This window comes from Carcharhinus amblyrhynchos, chromosome 2 (genome assembly GCF_965287045.1).
Source record: "Carcharhinus amblyrhynchos chromosome 2, sCarAmb.v2.hapA, whole genome shotgun sequence".
Taxonomy (NCBI): Eukaryota; Metazoa; Chordata; class Chondrichthyes; order Carcharhiniformes; family Carcharhinidae; genus Carcharhinus; species Carcharhinus amblyrhynchos.
In genome coordinates, this window is record NC_137325.1 from 81,954,490 (window position 1) to 81,975,756 (window position 21,267).

A 21,267-nucleotide genomic window follows, 5' to 3' on the forward strand; every position below is an offset into this window, starting at 1 on the left:
ACAACTTTACCGGACTGACATTCAGGTAGCCATGTAACTGTGGAGAAACACTGTCCCTCAATCTTCTGTCATGGTTTCTATTTGATATGGCAGTAAAATAAAACAACATTGTGCTAATTCTATTTACGCCTTCCTCATACTAATGGCAGTTGAAATAATATGATCGCTCAACTCTTTGATGTGTTCATTCACTTTAGTTGAATAATGAAGATATATTTCAATCAGCCAATCAACAACTTTCAGCATTCATAAGAACATAAGAAATAGGAGCAGGAGTAGGCCATCTAGCCCCTTGAGCCTGCCCCGCTATTCAATAAGATCATGGCTGATCTGATAGTGATTCAGTTCCACTTACCCACCTGCTCCCCATAACCCCTAATTCCCTTATTGGTCAGAAATCTATCTGTGACTTAAACACATTTAATGAGGTAGTCTCCACTGCTTCAATGGGCAGAGAATTCCAAAGATTCACCACCCTCTGGGAGAAGAAGTTCCTCAACTCTGCTCTAAATTGACTCCCCCTTACTTTGAGGCTGTGCCCCCTAATTCTTGTTTCCTTTCTAAGTGGAAATAATCTCTCTGCTTCTACCCTGTCTAGCCCCTTCATTATCTTATATATCTCTATAAGATCTCCCCTCAGCCTTCTAAACTCTAACAAGTACAGGCCCAATCTATTCAATCTCTCCTCATAAGCTAACCCCCTCATCTCTGGAGGGAGTAACAAGGGACTAAATAAGCATGAATAGTACTCAGAGAAAAACAGTCAGAAGACAATACTCACAGTCACACCAAAGAAGTTGGTTTCATTCATGGAATCAAGAAAGATCTGCCCAAGGTCCTTGTTCACATAATTGAAATCCCGAATAGTCTGTGGATTGCCGAGGCGCTTCAAACTATCCATTGCTCGTTGTAATGTTGTGGCAATTACCCAGATTCCATCATACGCAAATCCATGAAATTTGCTATACTCAGCACTACCTCTCATTTTATTATACTCTTGCTCATATTGTTGAGGTGTCTGCAAGAGATCATGAAAATATTGGAATACCAATATTAGTACTTAAACATTTTTTTAAAATGCAGAGAGACATGAGAAACATTGGCCAGGATTTTAAATCCGCTCCCACCCGATGGGATATTACAGTTCTGCCAAAATAAATGACAATTCAAATAGTTCACTGGTGTCGGGGAGTGTGGGGGCAGTGGGGTAACCATAGTGCTGCCTTACAATCCAGGCCTTTGACTTCTTCCTTTAGCCTTTTTTTGTTTCTTCATGCCTCTCCAGCACATTTTAATTTTGTCTTCAAGTTATTTCACATTCCCTCCTCCAGAGTAATATTACCACCATTTAGTGAATGAAATTCATGCACTTATAGCTTCTTATTGATAAGAATTTGTATACTTGGTACTTGTAATTTAATTCTAATCATTCTTTCACATATTTTTACAAAGAACTTAATTGTTAAAAGAAAGCCCTATACTCACCAGCCCCGATATGGTCCTGATTTCTTTTGTACTGAGGGGCTCAAAATCCACAGCTACATATCCTTCCATGGCAGTGAGTAGATTTTTCACATTACAAGAACTGGAAGCCACTGGTTTCCACCAGTTTAGCTGGTACCAGCCTGGGATAATCCACTGATATTTAATTCCATACATATTCTCATTGTAGGCCTAAAAAAAAACAAACCAATACCCATCGATTGTATTGAAGGCTGAAGATAGAATTGCAAATATTTTGAAGGGAACAGAGAAGGTTAATAAAAGATTTCATTCAGGAGTTGAAGATGATGAGTGGTCTCAACAAAATAAATAGGGAAAAGCTGTTTCCACTTACTAGTTAATGAGTTAATAATTCAAAAACATAAACACGTATAACTACAATAAAAGAATGAGGAGGATTGTATTTACATTAAGTGTTAAGACAAAACATCCTGATGAGGAAAGGGGCTGGAAGTGGAAACAGAAAGCATAATCACTTTTGAAAGGAGAGTGGGTAAATATTAAAAAAAAATTAACAGAGTACAGGAAAAGTGCAGAAGAATGGGAGCAATTGTTTAGCTCTTCCAGAATGGTGGCATGGAAACAAATGATTGGCCTCCCCAACATAGATATTTCACAGAAAAATAATATTCCAATACATTATATTTCTCTCTTTATAAGAATTAATTATTTATATCTAAAATTTGTTTGCAGAATGAATTTTTCTTATGTCATTTGTCAGGCTCATGGCTAATGAATACTTTCAGAAGGACATGACCAGTGTGTCGTTGTAATGACATTAATTACACATTTCTTCAGTAGATGAATGAACTGCTTAACTAACAGAAAATTGGCAATAGTGAATTCCCTAATACAATCAGAAAAATTTAGTGCCAGTAAAATTATATGCATTCTGGTTCACTACTCAGGTTGTGTGTTTTCTTCTTGTAAATATTTGCAAACTTCATCCAATTTCCATCTAACAGTATACAGTTCATCATTGATGGGATCCTAGAACTCACTACCATTAACAATGTTCAGTCCAACCACCCATAAAAGCCCATAAGGAAATCTCCAATTAAGTTCTCAATGAAACCCCACACGTTGAAATCAATATAGTCAAATACTGACTCATCAGTTGTTTATTTGCATCATGTGGATCATTTATTGATTATTTTTCTTTGTGTCTACTTAAACTAATAGTTAGACAAGACTACCTCTCAACATATTAAGAATAATTTATTAATGAACTTACAACTGAAAAGTTATTCATTCTTAAATGGAGAGAATCGGCATAACATGGAGCATAAGGGCCAGATTTTCACACAGTCGAAAAATTCTGGAGTCATTTAGAAAAGGTGGGTGATACCTGACTCCAGTACCTGCTCCCAATGCTGGCAATTTTCACCAGGGCAGTGCAAATGCTGAGCCTGCATTCCCTGACCAGGCGGTTCTAATGTGAGCGCAAGCATCTCCAAGCCTTCTAAAAAGTTGAGCCACCTTCTTCTTCACGACTCTTGTTTCATAGTCCCACAGAGGAGTCAAGAACCATAGTCTGGATTTGGGAACCTTTTGAAAGGTAAATTCAAAAAGTTCTTATCCATCCACCCATCTACACCTCATGGCATTGTATACCCTCCATGATAACTCAACAAAATCATTTGTACTCCATTGACTCCTCATGGCTTCTCATACCCCCCCATGCATACTCAATGAAAACTTTTGGCCACCAGCTGCTTCCATGTCTCCTCAGACAAGAAAGTTATGAATCAATGATTTTTAAAGCTTTTTCAAATATGACATTGGCACTATATAGTACTGGTTCTGTACAGCATGTATACTGGGTAAATGGGCATCTAAGTGTCACAGGTTGACATGGAGGATATGAGTGGTGAGTGAGGGTGGGTGGGCATGGACGGTATCTGTGCCTCTGGGGAGTTGTTGGAAAGGCATAGATAGGCGTGGGGTATGGGCAATATATTTTACCTTTCAAAAGTTCTCTTATCCAGATTATGGTTCAAGACACCTCTGAGGGGCTGTGAACCATGACTCATTGAAAAGCTGAACACATTCCATGAAATCTGTGCAGAGCTATCCCAGCAATGGAACCAGCCAGATCATAAGTTCAAGGTGTAGGCTCTTGACCCATACCAGCATTTAATCAAGTATCAAGGAGCACAATTGAAGTCAATGGGAATCAGAGGAAAAATCTCCACTGTTTTGGGTCATACCTGGCTCAAAGGAAAGATGGTTTTGGTGGTTGGAGGTCAATCATCTCAGCCCCAGGACATCACCGCAGGAATTCCTCAGGGTAGTGTCTCAGGCCCAACCATCTTCAGCTGCTTCATCAATTACCTTCCTTTCATCATAAGGTCAGAAGTTGGGATGTTTGCTAATGATTACACAATGTTCAACACCATTCACGACACACCTCAGATTCTGAAGCAGTCCATGTAAAAATGCAGGAAAACCTGGATAATATCCAGCCTGGGCTGACAAGTGGCAAGTAATATTCACGCCACACAAGTGCCAGGCAATGACCACCTCCAATAAAAAAGTAGCTAACTGTCACCCTTTGGCATTCAATGGCATTACCAAGGCTGAATCCCCCATGATCAACAACCAGAAACTGAAATGGTGTCAGTTTCTGAAGCAAATAATTCACCAAAGGCTGTCCACTATCTACAAGGCACAAGTCAGGAGTGTGGTAGAATATTCTCCATTTGCCTGGATAAGTGCAGCTCCAACAATTCTCATGAAGCTCAACACATCCAGGATAAAGCAGCCTGCTTGACTGCTACCTCTTCAACAAAAGTTCAATCCCTCCATCACCGATGAATAGTGTAGCAGTCTGTACCATCTACAACATGCAGTGCAGACACTCACCAAGGTTCCTTAGGCAGCACCTTCCAAACCCTTGACCTACTATCTAGCAGGACCTAGGAACACAACCACCTGGAGGTTCCCTTCCAGGTCACCCACCATCCTGTCTTGTAAATATGTTGCTGTTCCTTCAGGTCTAAACCCTGGAATTCCCTCCCTAACAGCACTTTAGGTGTAGCTATCCCTCAGGATCTGCAGCTTTCAAGAAAGCAATTCACCACCACCTTTTCAAGGGTAACTAAGATGGGCAATAATTACAGGCCAAGCCAGTGATGCCCACATCCCATAAATGAATAAAAAATGTTCTCAATTATTTGTGCAATGCATGCATCCCCATAAAAATTCTAAAGTGACCCTTGAGTGGCTGATGACATGCTTTTTAATAAGTTCAATTGGCTATTTGGTCTGATGGGTCTCATCTTCCCCCTTCCTGAGTAAAATAGCTGGTGGTTCAATTTGAGATGGCAAACCAGCCTGATGGGTTGAAGCATCAGTTTTCATGCCAGCCCACCAGTGGACTCACCCCATTACTGGGGCAAAAATCTTGCCCATTGTGTAAGTGAGTTCATTTCTTTGGGATTAAATTAAAACCCAGGTTCCAGGATTAAATTGGACAAGCATGCTATGCAATTTATGTGATTTATAGATTTTTATTTTGATATTCTCATTATTTAGGTTTATAATTATAACATTGAACATATTCCTTAAATCCAACGTTAGAAGTGAACTATTTTCAGAATTATCACTATCAATAAGAAACTTTTCCCGCTAGTTACAAATGTCAGACTACCATGGGACTGCTGAATTCAGTTTTCCATTCAATAAAGGAAATTGTGGGTGTCATACCAATGGTTCCAATACATAGGAAACACTCCAGTGCAGGACAAGCATAGAGAACGTCCCATTCATTTTTTCTTTGCATTGGTGTTTTTCCTAACTATGTTACACAGCTTAATTTTCATTCACAATTTTATTGTCTTAGTTCACAGTCAACACTACTCCCACCCTCAACCTTATCCTCATTCTCCACCCTCAGCCTTATCCTCATGCCTCAGCCTCAGCCCCAGCCTCATTCCTCATTCCCCAGCCTCATTCCCACCCACCAAAACCCAGCTAACCCCATTTATAGGTGCACAAATACCCATAACCTGAATAACAATGCAATTGCCATTAAACCTTAACAATGTAATTAATAAGACATTGTGGCTACAAGAGCATGTCAGAAGCCTGGAATACTGTGAATAACTCACCTCCTTAAAACCTGTCTGCCATCTACAAGGCACAAGTCAGGAGTGTGATGGAATACTTCTCACTTGTTTGGATAAGTGCAGCTCTAACAACACAAATGAATTTCAACACCATTCAGCCAAAGGCTGCTCAATTAGTCCCCCATCCACCACATTCAGCACTCACTCTCTCCACCACTGACGTTATATGGCAGCAGTGTGTTCCATCTTTAAGATGCACTGCAGTAACCTACCAAAGCTCCTTTAACAGACATCCCAAATCCACAACTTCTGCCACGAAGAAAGACAGGGGCAGCAAATGCATGGGAACACAACCATCTGTGGAAGTTCTCCTTCAGGCCATAATATTTAACATCAGTGGACAGAAATCTGACTAGCCCAACCCGATCTCACAAAAATATTTCAGTTTAGCCTGGTGCCTTCCTGTATACATAGCTGATTAAGCAGGATGAGAACTAATCTTTTATTCCGCCTGAAGAAAGCAATAACAGAAATTCCAATAGGAAATGGGAAAAATACAAATTGTATGCTCTAAATTAATCTACATCTAAATCTTTCTAGTAGGCCCCACACAGAGGAAAATAGATACATTACATTGATCTTTCTGCTGAGCTCTTTAAAATTTTCAATATTAGCAACGTGGATTCTACTAGATTTCCAACTGGGGCACTCCTGGGTCTTAGGTTTGAAGCTTGCAGTTATCTGTCTGCCATAGTTCTAATTTTTTGCTAGTTTTATAATCTAAAGTTAAAATACTGGTCATGTATCAATATTTTGTCACACAACACTAAAATGTTGTAAGCCATTTACCAGCACTTGTAAAGACCAAATACTAGTACAAAGCCAAAACACTTACAAAGACTGTGCTGATATAAGGCCAATATCTTAGGGCCAATTCTTTAAAATTTATGTCAGGCTGCAAAATAGCTTTTATTGCAGTTTCAAATGTTTATATATGAATATTGCTTTTTAAATAGATAAGGAATGGTTTTATTGTCCGTCAAATTATACAGACACAAAGCAAACATATTTTTGTATATGCTTATGCATGACTGTAAATGGCTCACCTTCCCTTTTCTTTCCAATGTATTTATTATTTAATTTCAACAAATTTTTCATGCAAGTTCCATTTATCGTTATTTCTCTTCATAAAAAATAGCAACTATGCTTATTTCACATAATTGTATATCAACTTTCTGCTTCATTTAATAAGCAATTATCAACACAAGCTCCAATATTTTGACACAATTTTTCTTACTGTTCAAGTAATTTGATGTTTGGAACAAAGAAATCTGATTAATGCAAATATCATTGCTTCATACTTACACAACAGAATACCTTCGCTGCCATGTTCTCGTCAAACTGGCCAAGAATAATTCGGACATCATTATCCTGTTGTGAAAGAAAGTATTATTTAGAAATGGAAGGAGATGCGATGTCTGGTGTGTTAATATTTAAGAACAATGCAACTACAATGGGTGACAAAACCAACAAAAATACAATTTGTTTTTACTAGCACTGAATCAGGTTTTTAAATGAATTATTTTGGATATTTTCTCAGCTTGGAACTGGTGGTAAATTTACTAATGGGTTCTGTTTAATAGTAAACTTAACAGAATTAGTTGTTACATACATATTCAAATTAGTATTCAATTATAATTCAATAAGTCAATTAGAAGTGTTCAGTTTATAAATGTAAACGCTAACAGCAAATTTAAAGAAAAAGATACTGATCTTCGTGCTGTGAGAATATCAGAATGCAGAAATAAGGAACAGTGAAAGCATTTGGAAGCATCATTGCAAGATGATAAGTTCCAGGATTTTGGAGAGTGTGAATCTGTGGAATTCACTACCACAGAAAGTAGTTGATGCCAAAACGGTGTGTGATTTCAAGAAGAAATTAGATAGCGCGCTTGGGGCTAAAGGGATATGGGTAGGAAGGCGGGATCTGGATATTAATTTTGATGATCAGCTACGATCAAAATGAATGGTGGAGTAGACTCAAAAAGCCAAATGGCCTCCTCCTGATTTTATTTTCTATGCTTCTATGTAACAGAAAGACCAAAAATAAGGCAAAAAGAGAATGAATAACTGAAGAATAAGTTTCTTGACATTGAGTTAACACTGCTCTAGAAGAATATGTGGTCAGTGTCAGAGGAGATTGAAATATTAACAGTGCCAGTGAGCATGATGAGCTAATATTCGAACTTAATATACAGTGACTGGTTGGAATCAAGGGTCCAGATTTACCAAATGTTGAGAGGCATATGAAACTGCAACGAATGGAATGGATCAGACGAAGAACTAAGAGTTGACAGGCATAGAAAGTAGTGCAGCCATGGAAACGGCCTCAAGTTTGAGGATAAAAGGTTGCTTGTTATGATGTTAATAGCAAATGTATAGTTTGATCAATCAATAAGCCCTACAGTGAAGGGACAGGGCAATGGAGGAAATACAGAGAGGTTGAAGGGGGAATTCTTTTTATTATACTTTCATGGAATTTGGGCATCATTGGTTAAGCCAGCAATTATTGCCCTTTGCTAATGGCCTTTGAGAAGGTGGTGGTGAGCCATCTTCTTGCATCGCTGCAGTCCTTGCGGTGTACGTAGACCCAAAATGCTGTTAGGGTGGAAATTCCAGGATATTGACCCGGGGACCATGAAGGAATGGCAATATATTTTCAAGTCAGGATGGTGTATGAATTGGAGGGGAACTCGCAAGTGGTGGTGTTCCTGTGTGTCTGCTGCCTTTGCCCTTCCAGGTCATAGAGATTGTGAGTTTGAAAAATTCTGTTGAAGAAGCCTTAGTGAGTCACTGCAGTGCATTTTTTCACTTGTTCTTACCAGGTGTGCAATGCAGAATAGGATACATGTATTGTTCATCCTTAATTGTCCTGAGGAGATGGGAGTGGACCTTCATCATTTTCACAAATCAACCACATAATGTGTAGGTCTGATTGGCAGGAGGAGCTGATTCCCTTTCCTAAGGACATCAGCAAACCATTTTTGTTTTTACTGGTGTCAGCCCAAGCATGATAAGGGTTATGGAATTCAATTTCATAACTTACCTTGATAAAATGTGAACTCTCAAGCTCTGAGCTGCTAGCTTAGAGTCACAGCCGTTACATGATGTTGCCCAACAGAAAGTGCATAGAATTTCAATGTACCAGACAGAGGTATTTAGACAGTTGGTGATATTAGCAAATGACTCCATAGGCTGAAATTTACAGCCCACTCCACCCCTCCCTCCCCTACCACCCCCAGGACCAGATGGCAGACACAAGGGGGAAAAAAATTGAACAATGTTTGAGGCACTGTTCCCTGTGCCCAACTGCCCACCTCCAACACTGCTACCATTTTATCATCAGTGGTGCAGGCGTCATGTGACTGGCTCACCTGTGGGTTAATTGAAGCCTTCAAGTGGCCAACTACTCTCACCATTTCAGAGATTTTTCCCTTTTGGGGGGGCGGGGCCGCGGGGGGGTGGTGGTGGTGGTATGTGGGCAGGAGTGGTTCACTGATGACAAGTCATCATTTACTGGGTGGGTTAGAGGACTGGCAAGGGAGAGGTTGCTTCCTCTATGATCCCATCAAATGCATTGCCAAAGCTATTCCCCTTTCTAACATTCCCCCACCCCATCCCTGCTCTGTCAACCCCAGGTTCCCATTTCAGTCTCCCTGAGGACAGTACAAAGAGGCTAGGACAGTGAATTAAATTCTAAACACAACACACAAGGCCACCGATTGTAAGAGTACGGACTTATGTTCTTATGAAGTCATCTGGTATGCCAGCCTCACCTTCAAATGCACAGACCCAAGAATTATATTAAAATGTTTAAATTACTTATCGTTAATGCTCCTGCTGAGGTATAGATCAGTTATGCTTTAACTGATTGACAGATCAGGCTAAAGGCACAGAATCACCTTCCTGTTCTTGTATTCCTATGAAGTAGCATGGTGCAATCTTCAATACCAGCCTTCATCTGGGGGTGCTGCTTCACTCATATCCTATTATGTTCGCCTCACTTAACGCCAAACAAATTGCAAGCCTAGGCTGCATGCAGCAGTCCAAGAGGTGCAGCCAGCAGCAACAGAAGCCTTTCAGGAATCCTAATGGAACACAGGAGCCAGCCACCTTATGCACACCTGTCTCTAATTCAGGAAGCAGGCGGCATGACATTATACAGCTACACAATAATCGAACTGATAAAGACATGAAGCATTTAATAGCATTCTTTCTGAATGCGCCAAAAACAAACTTACAAGAGTGTACCTTATTAAAGTAATAGTAAGATGCTGCCAGGCATGCAATAGATTACCAGCGATATTATAATGTTTCTCCCCTAGGTTAATCCACATGAATGGCCTCTGTAATTTCTTACAGTTCTGAAAAACATTCTTTCAGATGCATATGGCTAGACAATAAAATGTTGCACTTACAGAGACGTCCACGAAACACGTGATGATACTAATGTTGGCAAATCTGTGCAAATTCAAGGAGTACTATACAATGAGAGATGCATCATAACATTATGATGCAACTCTGTGTTTGAAAATAAGGCAACATCTTCCTTTGGGTTTTGGGACAAGGTCAGGACCAAATCAGGAACTGAAGCTAGCACTTGTCTAGAGACAGGATGGGGCCACTATTTTCAAGGAGGTATCTGTTAGTTGGCCGCATTTGTGCTTGCTGTCCAACTAAGGATAGTGTGTGGGCTATTGATGCTGCCAAAACAAGCGTAATGCCAGTAACCATAGACACTCAGCAGCCCCATCATATGATGTGGGTGCTGCTGAGACAGGTAGGTAAGCCCACAAGTGCCTGACGTATGAGGAGCATTTGAGGACTCTGGGTCTATACTTGGAGTTTAAAAGGATGAGGGGGGAATCTCATTGAAAGTTGCAGAATATTGAAAGGCCTGGCTAGAGTGGTCATGAGGAAGATGTTTCCACCAGTAGAAGAGACAAGGGCCTGAGGACACAGCCTCAAAGTAAAGGAACAATCCTTTAGAACTGAAATGAGGAGGAATTTCTTCAGCCAGGGGGTGATGAATCTATGGAATTCATTGCCACAGAAGGCTGTGGAGGCCAGGTCTTCGAGTGTATTTAAGATGGAAATAGATAGGTCTGGATTGGTTTGGGGATCAAAGGTTATGGGGAAAAGGCAGGAGAATGGGGTTGAGAAACTCATCAGCCATGAATGAATGGCAGAGCAGTCTTGATGGGCCAAATGGCCTAATACTGCTCCTATATCTTATAGTTTCATGGTTTTATAAAATGGAGGCTCCTTCAGAGGGTGTTTTTTTTAAGTGGGTGAGCAGGAAGGCCCTTCTGAATAGACAGGAAATCCCTCCAATGGCAGTAATTGGGCTGCATGTGTAGCATTTGCTCCATGCAGCTTCCTCTTTATAAGATGGAGCCTCCAGCTTGATTAGCCCCCTGCCACAGGGAGGCTATCTTTATTGAGCTGATGGGTCTCTCCACAAGATGAGGATGGTCTACTGCTAGTAAAACACATGAGCGGTCTAAATGTTCCCTAATTGGAGCATTAAACATGTAGATTGGCTGCCTGTCACTTGCTCAGGAATGGTAGGAATGCACTGGGCAGCTATTCTGACACAACTCTCTGTTCTCTCTATCTCCATTTCTGATGATAAGCTGTCCACCCATATCTAACACAAGCCCATTGATTTCCACAACTACTTTGAATACAGTTCTTCGCATCCCACATCCTGTAAGGACTCAATCCCATTCTCTCAGTTGCTTCTCCTCCGCTGCATCTGTTCTGATGGTGGCACTTTCCAAAATAGCATTGCCAATAGTCTTCCTTCCTCCTCAATCGTGGTTTTCCACCCACTGTGGTTGACAGGGCTTTTGACCACATTTGGCCCAACTCCTGGGCCACTGCTATCCCCCACTCCCCACCTTCCTAGAACCAGGATTGGGTCCCTTTAATCCTCACTTTTCAACCCACGAGGGTCTGCATTCAAAGGATCATCCTCTGCCATTTCTGCCAACTCCAGCACGATGCCACCACTCAGTACATCATCCCCTCACTCCCTGTGTCAGCATTCTGCAGGGGCCATTCTCTCCAGGATACCCTGGTCCACTGTTCTGTCACAACCAAGGCCTCATCCCCTGCCCTCAGCATCTTCCCATGCAATTGTAGAAGGTGCAACACCCTTCTCCTATACTTCCTCCCTGCTCACCATTCCAGGTCCTAAACACTGCTTTCAGATGAAGTGGTGTTTCATATGCACCTCCTTCAATCTGGCCTATTGCATTCGCTGCTCCCAATGCGGTCTACTCTACATCTGAGAGACCGAATGTAGACTGGCTGACCACTTTGCAGAACACCTTCGGTCTGTCTGCAAGCAGGACCCAGACCTCCCTGCCACTTGCTGCTTCAATACCACCTTGCTCTCCTGTCCACAAGTCCATCCTTAGTCTTTTGTAACGTTCTAGTGAACTTCAATACAAACTGGAGGAACAGCAGCCCATCTCCTGATTAAGCACTTCACAGCCTTCCGGATTGAACATTGAATTCAACAACTTCAGAGCACGAACTCTCCCGTCCTTTTTCACCCTATTTCCATCTATTTTACTTAATTCTATTTCTTTTTTCATCTCATTCATCTATTTTTATCATCCTTCTTTCTCTTTTCTACTTTCGATTCCCGCAGTTCTTCTTGCCCCTTCCCCCTCCCCTTCAGGCAACTGCCTTAACCATCTGTACCTCTGATCTACCATTCACATATGCTGATCTCTTAATGATGTGGGTATGCCGGCGTTGGACTGGCGTAAACACAGTAAAAAGTCTGACAACACCAGGTTTTAGTCCAACCTATTTATTTGATAATATACTCACAAGCTTTCGAGGGACACCCTCTTCGTCAGGTGAATGACGTCACCTGACGAAGAGGGTGTCCCTCGAAAGCTTGTGAGTATATTATCAAATAAATAGGTTGGACTAAAACCTGGTGTTGTCAGACTTTTTACGATCTCTTAATGGACACTTTTACCACCTCTCTCAGCTGACTTTATCCTCATTTACATTTTCTTTGTCATTTTATAGTCTGGCCCCCTCCCCCCACCATCATTGTATAAATCTTTTCTGATATTCTTTGCCCTCAGCTCTGATGATGTGTTATCCAGATTTGAATCTGCTGTAATTTTCCAGCATTTTCTGTTTTTGTTCCAGACTCCAGCATCCACGGCATTTTGTTTTTATCCTCTCCTTCCCACTCCTGTTGGTTATAACAGTAAGTGAATTTGCAGACGCACTCTGCAGTCTCCTTCTCGATGTTGCCAATGCTTTCTGCAGACTCTTCTTTTGCTGTAATAAACAGTCAAGCTTAGCTTTTCACAAGTGGAGTTCCAGTCATGTGACAGCTGCTAATGGCACACAAAGAAGAGCAATTCAAGTTAACAAAGGAGTTTAGATCTCCTATTGTCAAAGCTATCAAAGTACCTTTGAAACAAATAGGAAGTCTTAGCACTCTCCATACATAATGGACTCTTTAGTCCTTCTTTGGTCCCAGAAGTTTCTGGAGTCATTAAATTTGGTTGCCTATTGTCCTAATGTTTTGCAGAGAGTTCAGACAATGGCAGGAGTGAAGTCCATTCAGCAAGTTGCCTTGTCATGTCCCTTCAAATCCACTTTCAGAGGCTTAAAAACATGGCAAATTTATACGTCAAGTCACTCAAGAAGAAATTTTAAAACACAGTTACTGGAACCTGGCATAGAGGAGGTGGGGGTGGGGGGGGAGGAGGTGGGGGTGGGGGCTGTCTCCTTTGGCAGGACTGGAACATCCTGCTCAGTATCTTTGTAGTTCTAGCTGTTTATTTCTGTTTTTTTTAAGCAAGGCATTACATGAAATTAATGATTAATATTCCACATTGACACCAAATTCACTAGGCAGAAAATTACTGGTGAAAACTGATGCACTACAACTGCCTTGCAAAGTGCATCAATATATCAATACTCTTAGCTCACAGCTTCTCTAGCTTATTCAGGAAATAAATATAAATAATAATGTTGTGGAACTTGACATCTGTCCAACCATATGGTATACTTCAGATTTCACCCAGACAAGTAAATTGTTTTCAGCTTGCTGGAGGATGGAGGAGTTGATTTGAGATGGAGCAAAGTCATAACCACATTCTTTACAAACGTATTTCAATTTTATTATGACATTCACAGGTTTCTTAAGTAGTTTCCCTAAAACTTGAGCTCTACTCTGATCTCAGTGACTGGAAAGAGACCATAGGCACTTTCCAAGCAAGAAAAAAGCCAGAAAAAGGATTAAATGAGACAAGAAGCCATTAGCATAGGCTCAGTAGAGTTTAATTCAATTACGCTGAGGAATTGTCATCTATGACGGAAAGAAAATTCTGCGCCTACAATTGATGCCATTCCATTATGTAATAATAACCTACAGCTCTCAACCTATAGCATTGTTTCTCAATTGGATAGTTCCAGACCAGCCCCAGGCTAGTTTGAAATTGCTACCTCATGATATTTGCAATGCAGTTTTTTGGGATAAACCTCATATTTCATTTCACCACAATACCTTGGTAAAATGGAATTCTGTTTTTTTATGCTCATTTAAACTCTTTTATTTCACTTTTGTGGTGAAGTCCCAGAGTGGACATTAATTTTACCTTGCACAAAAGTTTCATTTTTATTTTCAATCTTCTTGAACATCATTTTTATGTTCACTCTAAGTTCAACACTTCACTTTTTGCCAATAAACAAAATCTCTACAATATTGACCACTGAATTATTTTTCATGATATATGCTTGACTCAGCCATTTATTCACAGCTGGTGAACGCTCCTTGCTCTTCTCACCTCTCTACTATTCAGTTGTGTTGGTGGCACAACAAATACTCTGCCCAAAACAGCAGCACCTATATGAATGCTGGCTGGATTGATCATAAATGGGGAGCCACACCTCTCCTAATCTGAAGAGGTAGGGGTGATGGGTGGGGGAGAAGCATATGATGATTCACATGTGCCTCGTGACTTGAGGGCCAATTACCTTTATCTACAGGAGTAAATTAACTCAGTGCTTAAAATATGAAATCACCCTTTTTCATTATTAATTCTTGAGATATGTGTTGTCAACAAGACTAGCATTTAATGTCCATCACTAGCTGCTCTTGCAAACAATATGCTTTAGGTATGCATGCAGTTAATTTTCCTGGATGATTTGATATAATTGGCTTGCTCGGGCATTTAAGAACATAAGAACATAAGAACATAAGAAATAGGAGCAGGAGTAGGCCATCTAGCCCTTCGAGCCTGCCCCGCCATTCAATAAGATCATGGCTGATCTGTTGTGGCTCAGTTCCACTTTCCCGCCCTCTCCCCATAACCCTTAATCCCCTCTCTTATCAAGAACCCATCAACCTGCTTCTTAAAAATATTTAGCGAGGCAGCCTCCACCACTTCAACGGGCAGAGAATTCCAGAGATTCACCACCCTTTGAGTGAAGAAGTTCCTCCTCAACTCCGTTCTAAACCGCCTCCCCTTTATCTTGAGGCTGTGCCCCCTAGTCCTACTGTCTTTTTTGAGCGGGAAGAGTCTCTCCACCTCTATCCTATCCATCCCATTCATCATCTTATATGTCTCAATGAGATCTCCCCTCATTCTTCTAAACTCTAACGAGTACAAGCCTAGTTTATTCAGCCTCTCCTCATAGCTCAATCCCCTCAACTCCGGTATCAGCCTAGTAAACCTCCTCTGCACTCCCTCCAGGGCCAAAATATCCTTGCGCAGGTGCGGCGCCCAAAACTGCACACAGTACTCCAGCTGCGGCCTCACCAATGCCCTATACAGCTGCAGCAAGACCTCCCTACTTTTATATTCAATCCCCCTCGCTATGAAGGCCAGCATCCCATTCGCCTTCCTGACCACCTGCTGCACCTGCAAGCTGGGTTTTTGCGACTCATGCACAAGGACCCCGAGGTCCCTCTGCACCGTCGCCTGCTGCAGTTTTTCGCCACGTAAGTAATAGTCCTTCCTACCATTCTTCCTACCAAAGTGGACCACCTCACACTTGCCAACATTAAATTCCATTTGCCATTTCCTGGCCCATTCGCCCAGCCTATCTAGATCCTTCTGCAGACTCTCCACACCCTCCGCACAATTTGCACAATTTCAGAGGGCAGTTATAAGAACATAAGAAATAGGAGCAGGAGTAGGCCATCTAGCCCTTCGAGCCTGCCCCGCCATTCAATAAGATCATGGCTGATCTGAAGTGGATCAGTTCCACTTTCCCACTCTCTCCCCATAACCCTTAATTCCCTTGTCAGTCAAAAACCTATCTACCCGTGACTTAAATATATTTATCGAGGTAGCCTCCACCACTTCAACGGGCAGAGAATTCCAGAGATTCACCACCCTTTGAGTGAAGGAGTTCCTCCTCAACTCCGATCTAAACTGCAGCCCCCCCCCGCCACCTTATCTTGAGGCTGTGCCCTCTAGTCCTATTATCCTTTCTAAGCGGGAAGAATCTCTCTACCTCTACCCTATCCATCCCTTTCATTATCTTAAAGATCTCTATAAGATCCCCCCTCATCCTTCTAAACTCCAACGAGTACAGCCCCAGTCTATTTAGTCTCTCTTCATAGTCCAACCCCCTCATTGCCGGTATCAGCCTAGTGAACTTCCTCTGCACTCCCTCCAAGGCCAAAATATCCTTGCACAAGTGCGGCGACCAAAACTGCACACAGTACTCCAGCTGCGGCCTCACCTGTACCCTGCATAGTTGCAGCAAGATCTCCCTGCTTTTATATTCTATCCCCATCGTTAAGACTCAACCACATTAGTGTGGCTCTGGGGTCACATGTAGGCCAGACATGGGTTTCCTCCCCTGCAAGGATTAGTGAACCAAATTGATTTTTATGACAATCTGTTAGTTTCATGCTGATTATTAATTAGAATAATATTTTATTTTAGCCGTCCTAATGGAATTTGAATTCATGCTGCAGGACCGTTAGTCTAGGTCTTTCGATTACTAGTCCAGTAACATTAAAGGTTATTTACTAGTGTCACAAGTAGATTTACATTAATACTGCACAAAGTTACTGTGAAAATCCCCTAGTCGCCACACTCTGGTGCCTGTTTGGGTACATTGAGGGAGAATTTAGCATGGCCAATATACCTAACAGCATGTCTTTCAGGCCGTGGGAGGAAACCGGAGCACCCGGAGGAAACTCACGCAGACACAGGGGAAACATGCAGACTCCACACAGACAGTGACCCAAGCCAGGAATCGAACCTGGGTCCCTGGCGCTGTGAAGCAGCAGTGTCAACCACTGTGCCACCATGCCACCCAACATTACCATCATGCTACTGCATCCCTTGCACAGCAGTCAAGAAAGGAAAATAAATGCCAAACTCAGGGACCAAAAGAATAACAAATGGCAGAAAGCTATTCCTAAACAGCATCATGTTCTGGCTCTCCCACTGGGTTTAATTGTTTCTACTCTCTCAAACATAGGGAAAGCATTCAAACCCTGAAGATACTGCAGGAAGAAGCCTTGAGATTGATAAGACGAAAATACGATATGATAAAAATGGGATACATCTTTAGAAGATTAACCTTGAAAGGAGCTTAGTGAGAACTATTTGGGGCAATACAGGCTAAGTGATATAAAATTTATCCAAGATGACACTTCAAATTAAATCCAAACAAAAGACACTGATTCAAATGTAGCCTAATGTTGAAAGTTTCTCGTGCACGACCATTAACATGTGGAGTAGAGGAGGTAGAAATATTGGAGTAATTTAAGAAATGATTGAAGACTGGAGGAGAAGAGTACTATAGGACTTTTTTTCCTGATGGTATGCCTGTGTGTCTTTCTCATGATCTTGGAAAACAATGCAGGCCTTTTCAAACTGTGGTGACAGCCTTTCGTCAGATCTGCAGTGCATCAATCACTTCTGAGTCCAACTGTTATTTTTACTGCTTTAGAATATTCTCCTTTGCTCCAGGAGTTCTCTTCAGGAACAGAATTTTGCAATTACCCAAAGGCAGTCACCTCCAATCAGCACAAAACCTTCTTCTCCACCACTATATTGTCCTCCCAGACCTGGTGCTAGCAAGTAGTGTGACCCTACTGGGTTCCTAGATTGAGTCCTTTGAAGCAAATTATCTTACTGCAGCAGTTCCTAGGGCAAGTCTCAAGAGTACATAAATCAATCAGCATGATCCTCCCAAACATCATTAAAAACCACACTAGCTCAGTCAAACATAGTTTATCTGAACTATTTGGAAATGCACATTTTCTTTTCAGATTGCAAATAAGCAGATTAATGAATCAGCACTGAAAACTGGTGAAATAACATTTTTACTTCTTTTTCAAGAAGTGCTTAAAAACTCAGTTGCTGATAAAAATTTAGAATGGCTTCTTTCACATACTTCAATGTTATGAATAGCTTTTAAAATGACTTCAGATCAGTTTAAAATGATGATATTGTAAATCACTGTATTTCAAAGTGCTGGTAAGCCAAGCGTGCATTGTTAACAGATACAACCACCAGATAGTGATATATTTAACAATGTTTGTACAGAGGTACAATGTTATAAATACTAAAACAATAATAAATTAGATAGCAAAGGTTTAACAGATCATAAAGGAATTAAAAGCTGGTCTCACAGTGAGTAATTTTAAATAAAATGGAATCAGCATACAAATATGTTTACCCATTTTCTCTTTCAATGAAGAAGTAAAGATGTTTTAACAAACTAAGGCTAATGGAGAATTAGATGGTTAATATCAGGTCAATATCATTCCAATTCAGAGCACACTTATTTGAAAGGATTGATAAATAGAGAATACCATTCTGATACCCAAGTATTTGGATTAACCTTCAACATCTACTGTTATCATCTCTACAGCAATCAACAACTTTAAAACATAAATTCAAACTTCTTGTGAATGACCAAAATGATCATGTGACAAAATTTCAAGCTTTAAAGGACTTTTACATGAACTTCAGCCCTCTGGCCTGGGAGTATCCTGGAGGCCAGCTTGGCTGCCATCTACCCGCAAAGCACTATCGAGCAGAAAACAGATGAATTATCTCATCCGCTTCACCAGGGTAAGTCTTCCCTCAGCTCCCTCCACAATCAAACTTGCAGCTTGGCATCATGTACTCAATTAGTCTTTTCACAGATCTCTCATATTCAGTCACGGAAAGACACATATCAACATTTATTCTCTCAGCAAGACTTTCACAACACCATCTGACTTGTTGCTCAAACGCCGTTCTCTGTCCCTCCAGGGAGGGCTCACCACGCACACATGGGACATGACTTGACTTTGTCTGGTCTGATCATATCTCTTTGTCTCCACACAGGCCAAACTTGCTTAAACAAATGTGAGCGAGCCCAGACATGGTTAGGGATGGCAGAGCCATCTCACCATTAGTGAGTTTGAGGCAGATGCAGCAGAGCTGAGAACAGGAATCACCCCGTGACAACATGGAGCTTGGCCTCCCAAAACAAGCAGGAAGGACCACAGCCCTATCACCTCACTGAATCCTGCAATTTACACCGAGTGTAATGTACCCTTAATTTGTTTCAGCTCATCCACTACAACTGTCCTTTTGTCTTACATTGCCCCAGCCCCTCATCATGGTCATAGCCCCATCATGACTACACCCTTTCCATTAGTCCCCACCCTGGGCATTGCGCAGCAGTGCCAGGCTAGAACTCACCAAGGAGCACTGCCCACTCCTGTCCCCAACCACCTGGGGGGGCCTCAATAGCCTCTGGTCCCACTGGTGAAGCTAACACACCAGGTCCCCGTTGCTGGGGACCCCCACCGGCGAGGCTGTTTAGGCAAATGAGCCTGGACAACTGCATCCAGGACTCAGTATGATTAGTGATTAGTAAAATAAGAATTTAAATATTAAAATCAGCTCGCAACATTCCCGGATGTGAGTCTTATCATGCCAGTAATCCAGGGCCTGTAAGATTGCGAAAGATAAGAAAACGGGCACAAACCCGTATTTTTTTCTGATCTCTCGCGACCTTACCGGCTTGCCATGTTGATCGATCGATATAACGAGCTGGTAAGATTGCCCCCAAAGAGCTCTTGACTAGGATTCTCCGATGTTGTCGGTGGCTGATATTCTCTGGCCCTGCTGCTGTAAATGGAAATTTGGCTGAGCACCTAATTCTCCATTCCTGCTGGCAGTGGCGGTAGAGCAGACAATGTCGCTGAATTCCGGTCCTTATCTTTCCAAGCTTAAAGCATGTTGTTGTCAACATCAGGGATCCAAAAAGGCAACAAGAGCAAATAGTACCAGAAAGGCACATGAATAACTTAAACAAAATGGTTCACATGATGGTTTTGGTTATTTATAAACCCTATGCCTGTTTTTGTAATATTGTAGGGTTGTGTATTTGCTGCAGTGGCGTCTCCAATGTTGCTGATACCTACACATTAGTTACATGATATTGTGTACCAGATTCTACCAAGAGTCCATGCTAACCTTGTGACACCAGATGGCTAGACTAACATTGTTACCGTATTTTAAACCATGACAATTCCCTGCACCCAATCCATTAATCTGCTACCAAAGTATAATTCAGTTCTATCCCTTCCTACTGGGACTATCTTAAGCATTCCAGCCTCAACCATGCTTTTTCTCCCTGCTGTATTCCCTTCATCATTTCTTTAATGAGGATTCAATCCTTTGGTTCAGGCCCCAATCTGTAATTTACCAAGTTTCTTTACCCTGCTGTCACCCCCATCCCTGGATCTGTATATCAGTTGCTGACACTGCTCCCAAACTTGACTGTGGTTCCCAGCCCTACAGGGCAGCACGCTCAGCCATTAAGAGTGAAGAATCTCCTGCTCAATGTCGATACAAACTTGATGCTTCCCGATTGAAACGTGAGCTTTTCCTTGTTCACAATTCATGCCAACAAGCCCATTTCCTTTGACACTCCATCCTCTCCCAAAGCTTCACCTCCTTCCCAGTCCAAAGCTCACAGCATATTTTGGCAGACCACTGAGGTATAAGCACCAATCAAGGCTGGAACTTGAACAACCGTGACAGGAAGACTCTGTGTTCCAAAGGCACAATACACGTCAGCCAAGTCTACTCTTTCTTACAATTCAGACCACAAGCCCCAACTCATTGAGCCTTTCATTTCAGCTGCCAAAATATGAGAGGAAACATGCACCAAACTCAGAAACAGCACAAAAGCAACATTTTGCAAGCAACACAAATTTTCTGAATCGTCTTCATGCAATAAAAGTATAAGCGGAGGATGGTAAGGAAATTCAGGACCAATATATTTTCAGTCTCTCATCAAGTTTGTACTCCTCTCTACGGCAAGACTCAAGTACAAGCATCTTTTTGGAATGACTCATCCAAATGGCTATTCTTGATAGGTAAGCTTCAGTGCTGGTGGGCATCTAGGATGTATCATGACTGACTCCAATGCCGCCTGCATCTAACATCCAGAGTCATGCAAAAGCAAAATACCACAGATGTTGAAAATGCAAAATAAAGACATCAAATGTTGGGAATACTCAGCTGTCTGGCACCATCTGTGGAGATAGAAGCAAAGTTAATGGGCTGGATTTAATGGAGGCAATGAGGGTCTTACCCATTGGCTGGAGAGCTGA

General features: G+C 41.6%; 1 protein-coding gene across 3 annotated transcripts in view; it reads right to left on the reverse strand.

The window, feature by feature from the left end:
- The window catches only part of gabbr2 (gamma-aminobutyric acid (GABA) B receptor, 2), a 909,903-nt gene that overhangs the window by 255,922 nt on the left and 632,714 nt on the right, over nt 1-21,267 (reverse strand). For all 3 annotated transcript variants that reach the window (XM_080208032.1, XM_080208024.1, XM_080208042.1), the window contains exons 5-7: nt 6,939-7,004; nt 1,486-1,674; nt 782-1,018 (exon numbers count right to left, since the gene is read on the reverse strand). In XM_080208032.1, the coding sequence (XP_080064158.1) occupies nt 782-1,018; nt 1,486-1,674; nt 6,939-7,004 (492 nt within the window). The remainder of the gene's footprint in view (nt 1-781; nt 1,019-1,485; nt 1,675-6,938; nt 7,005-21,267) is intronic.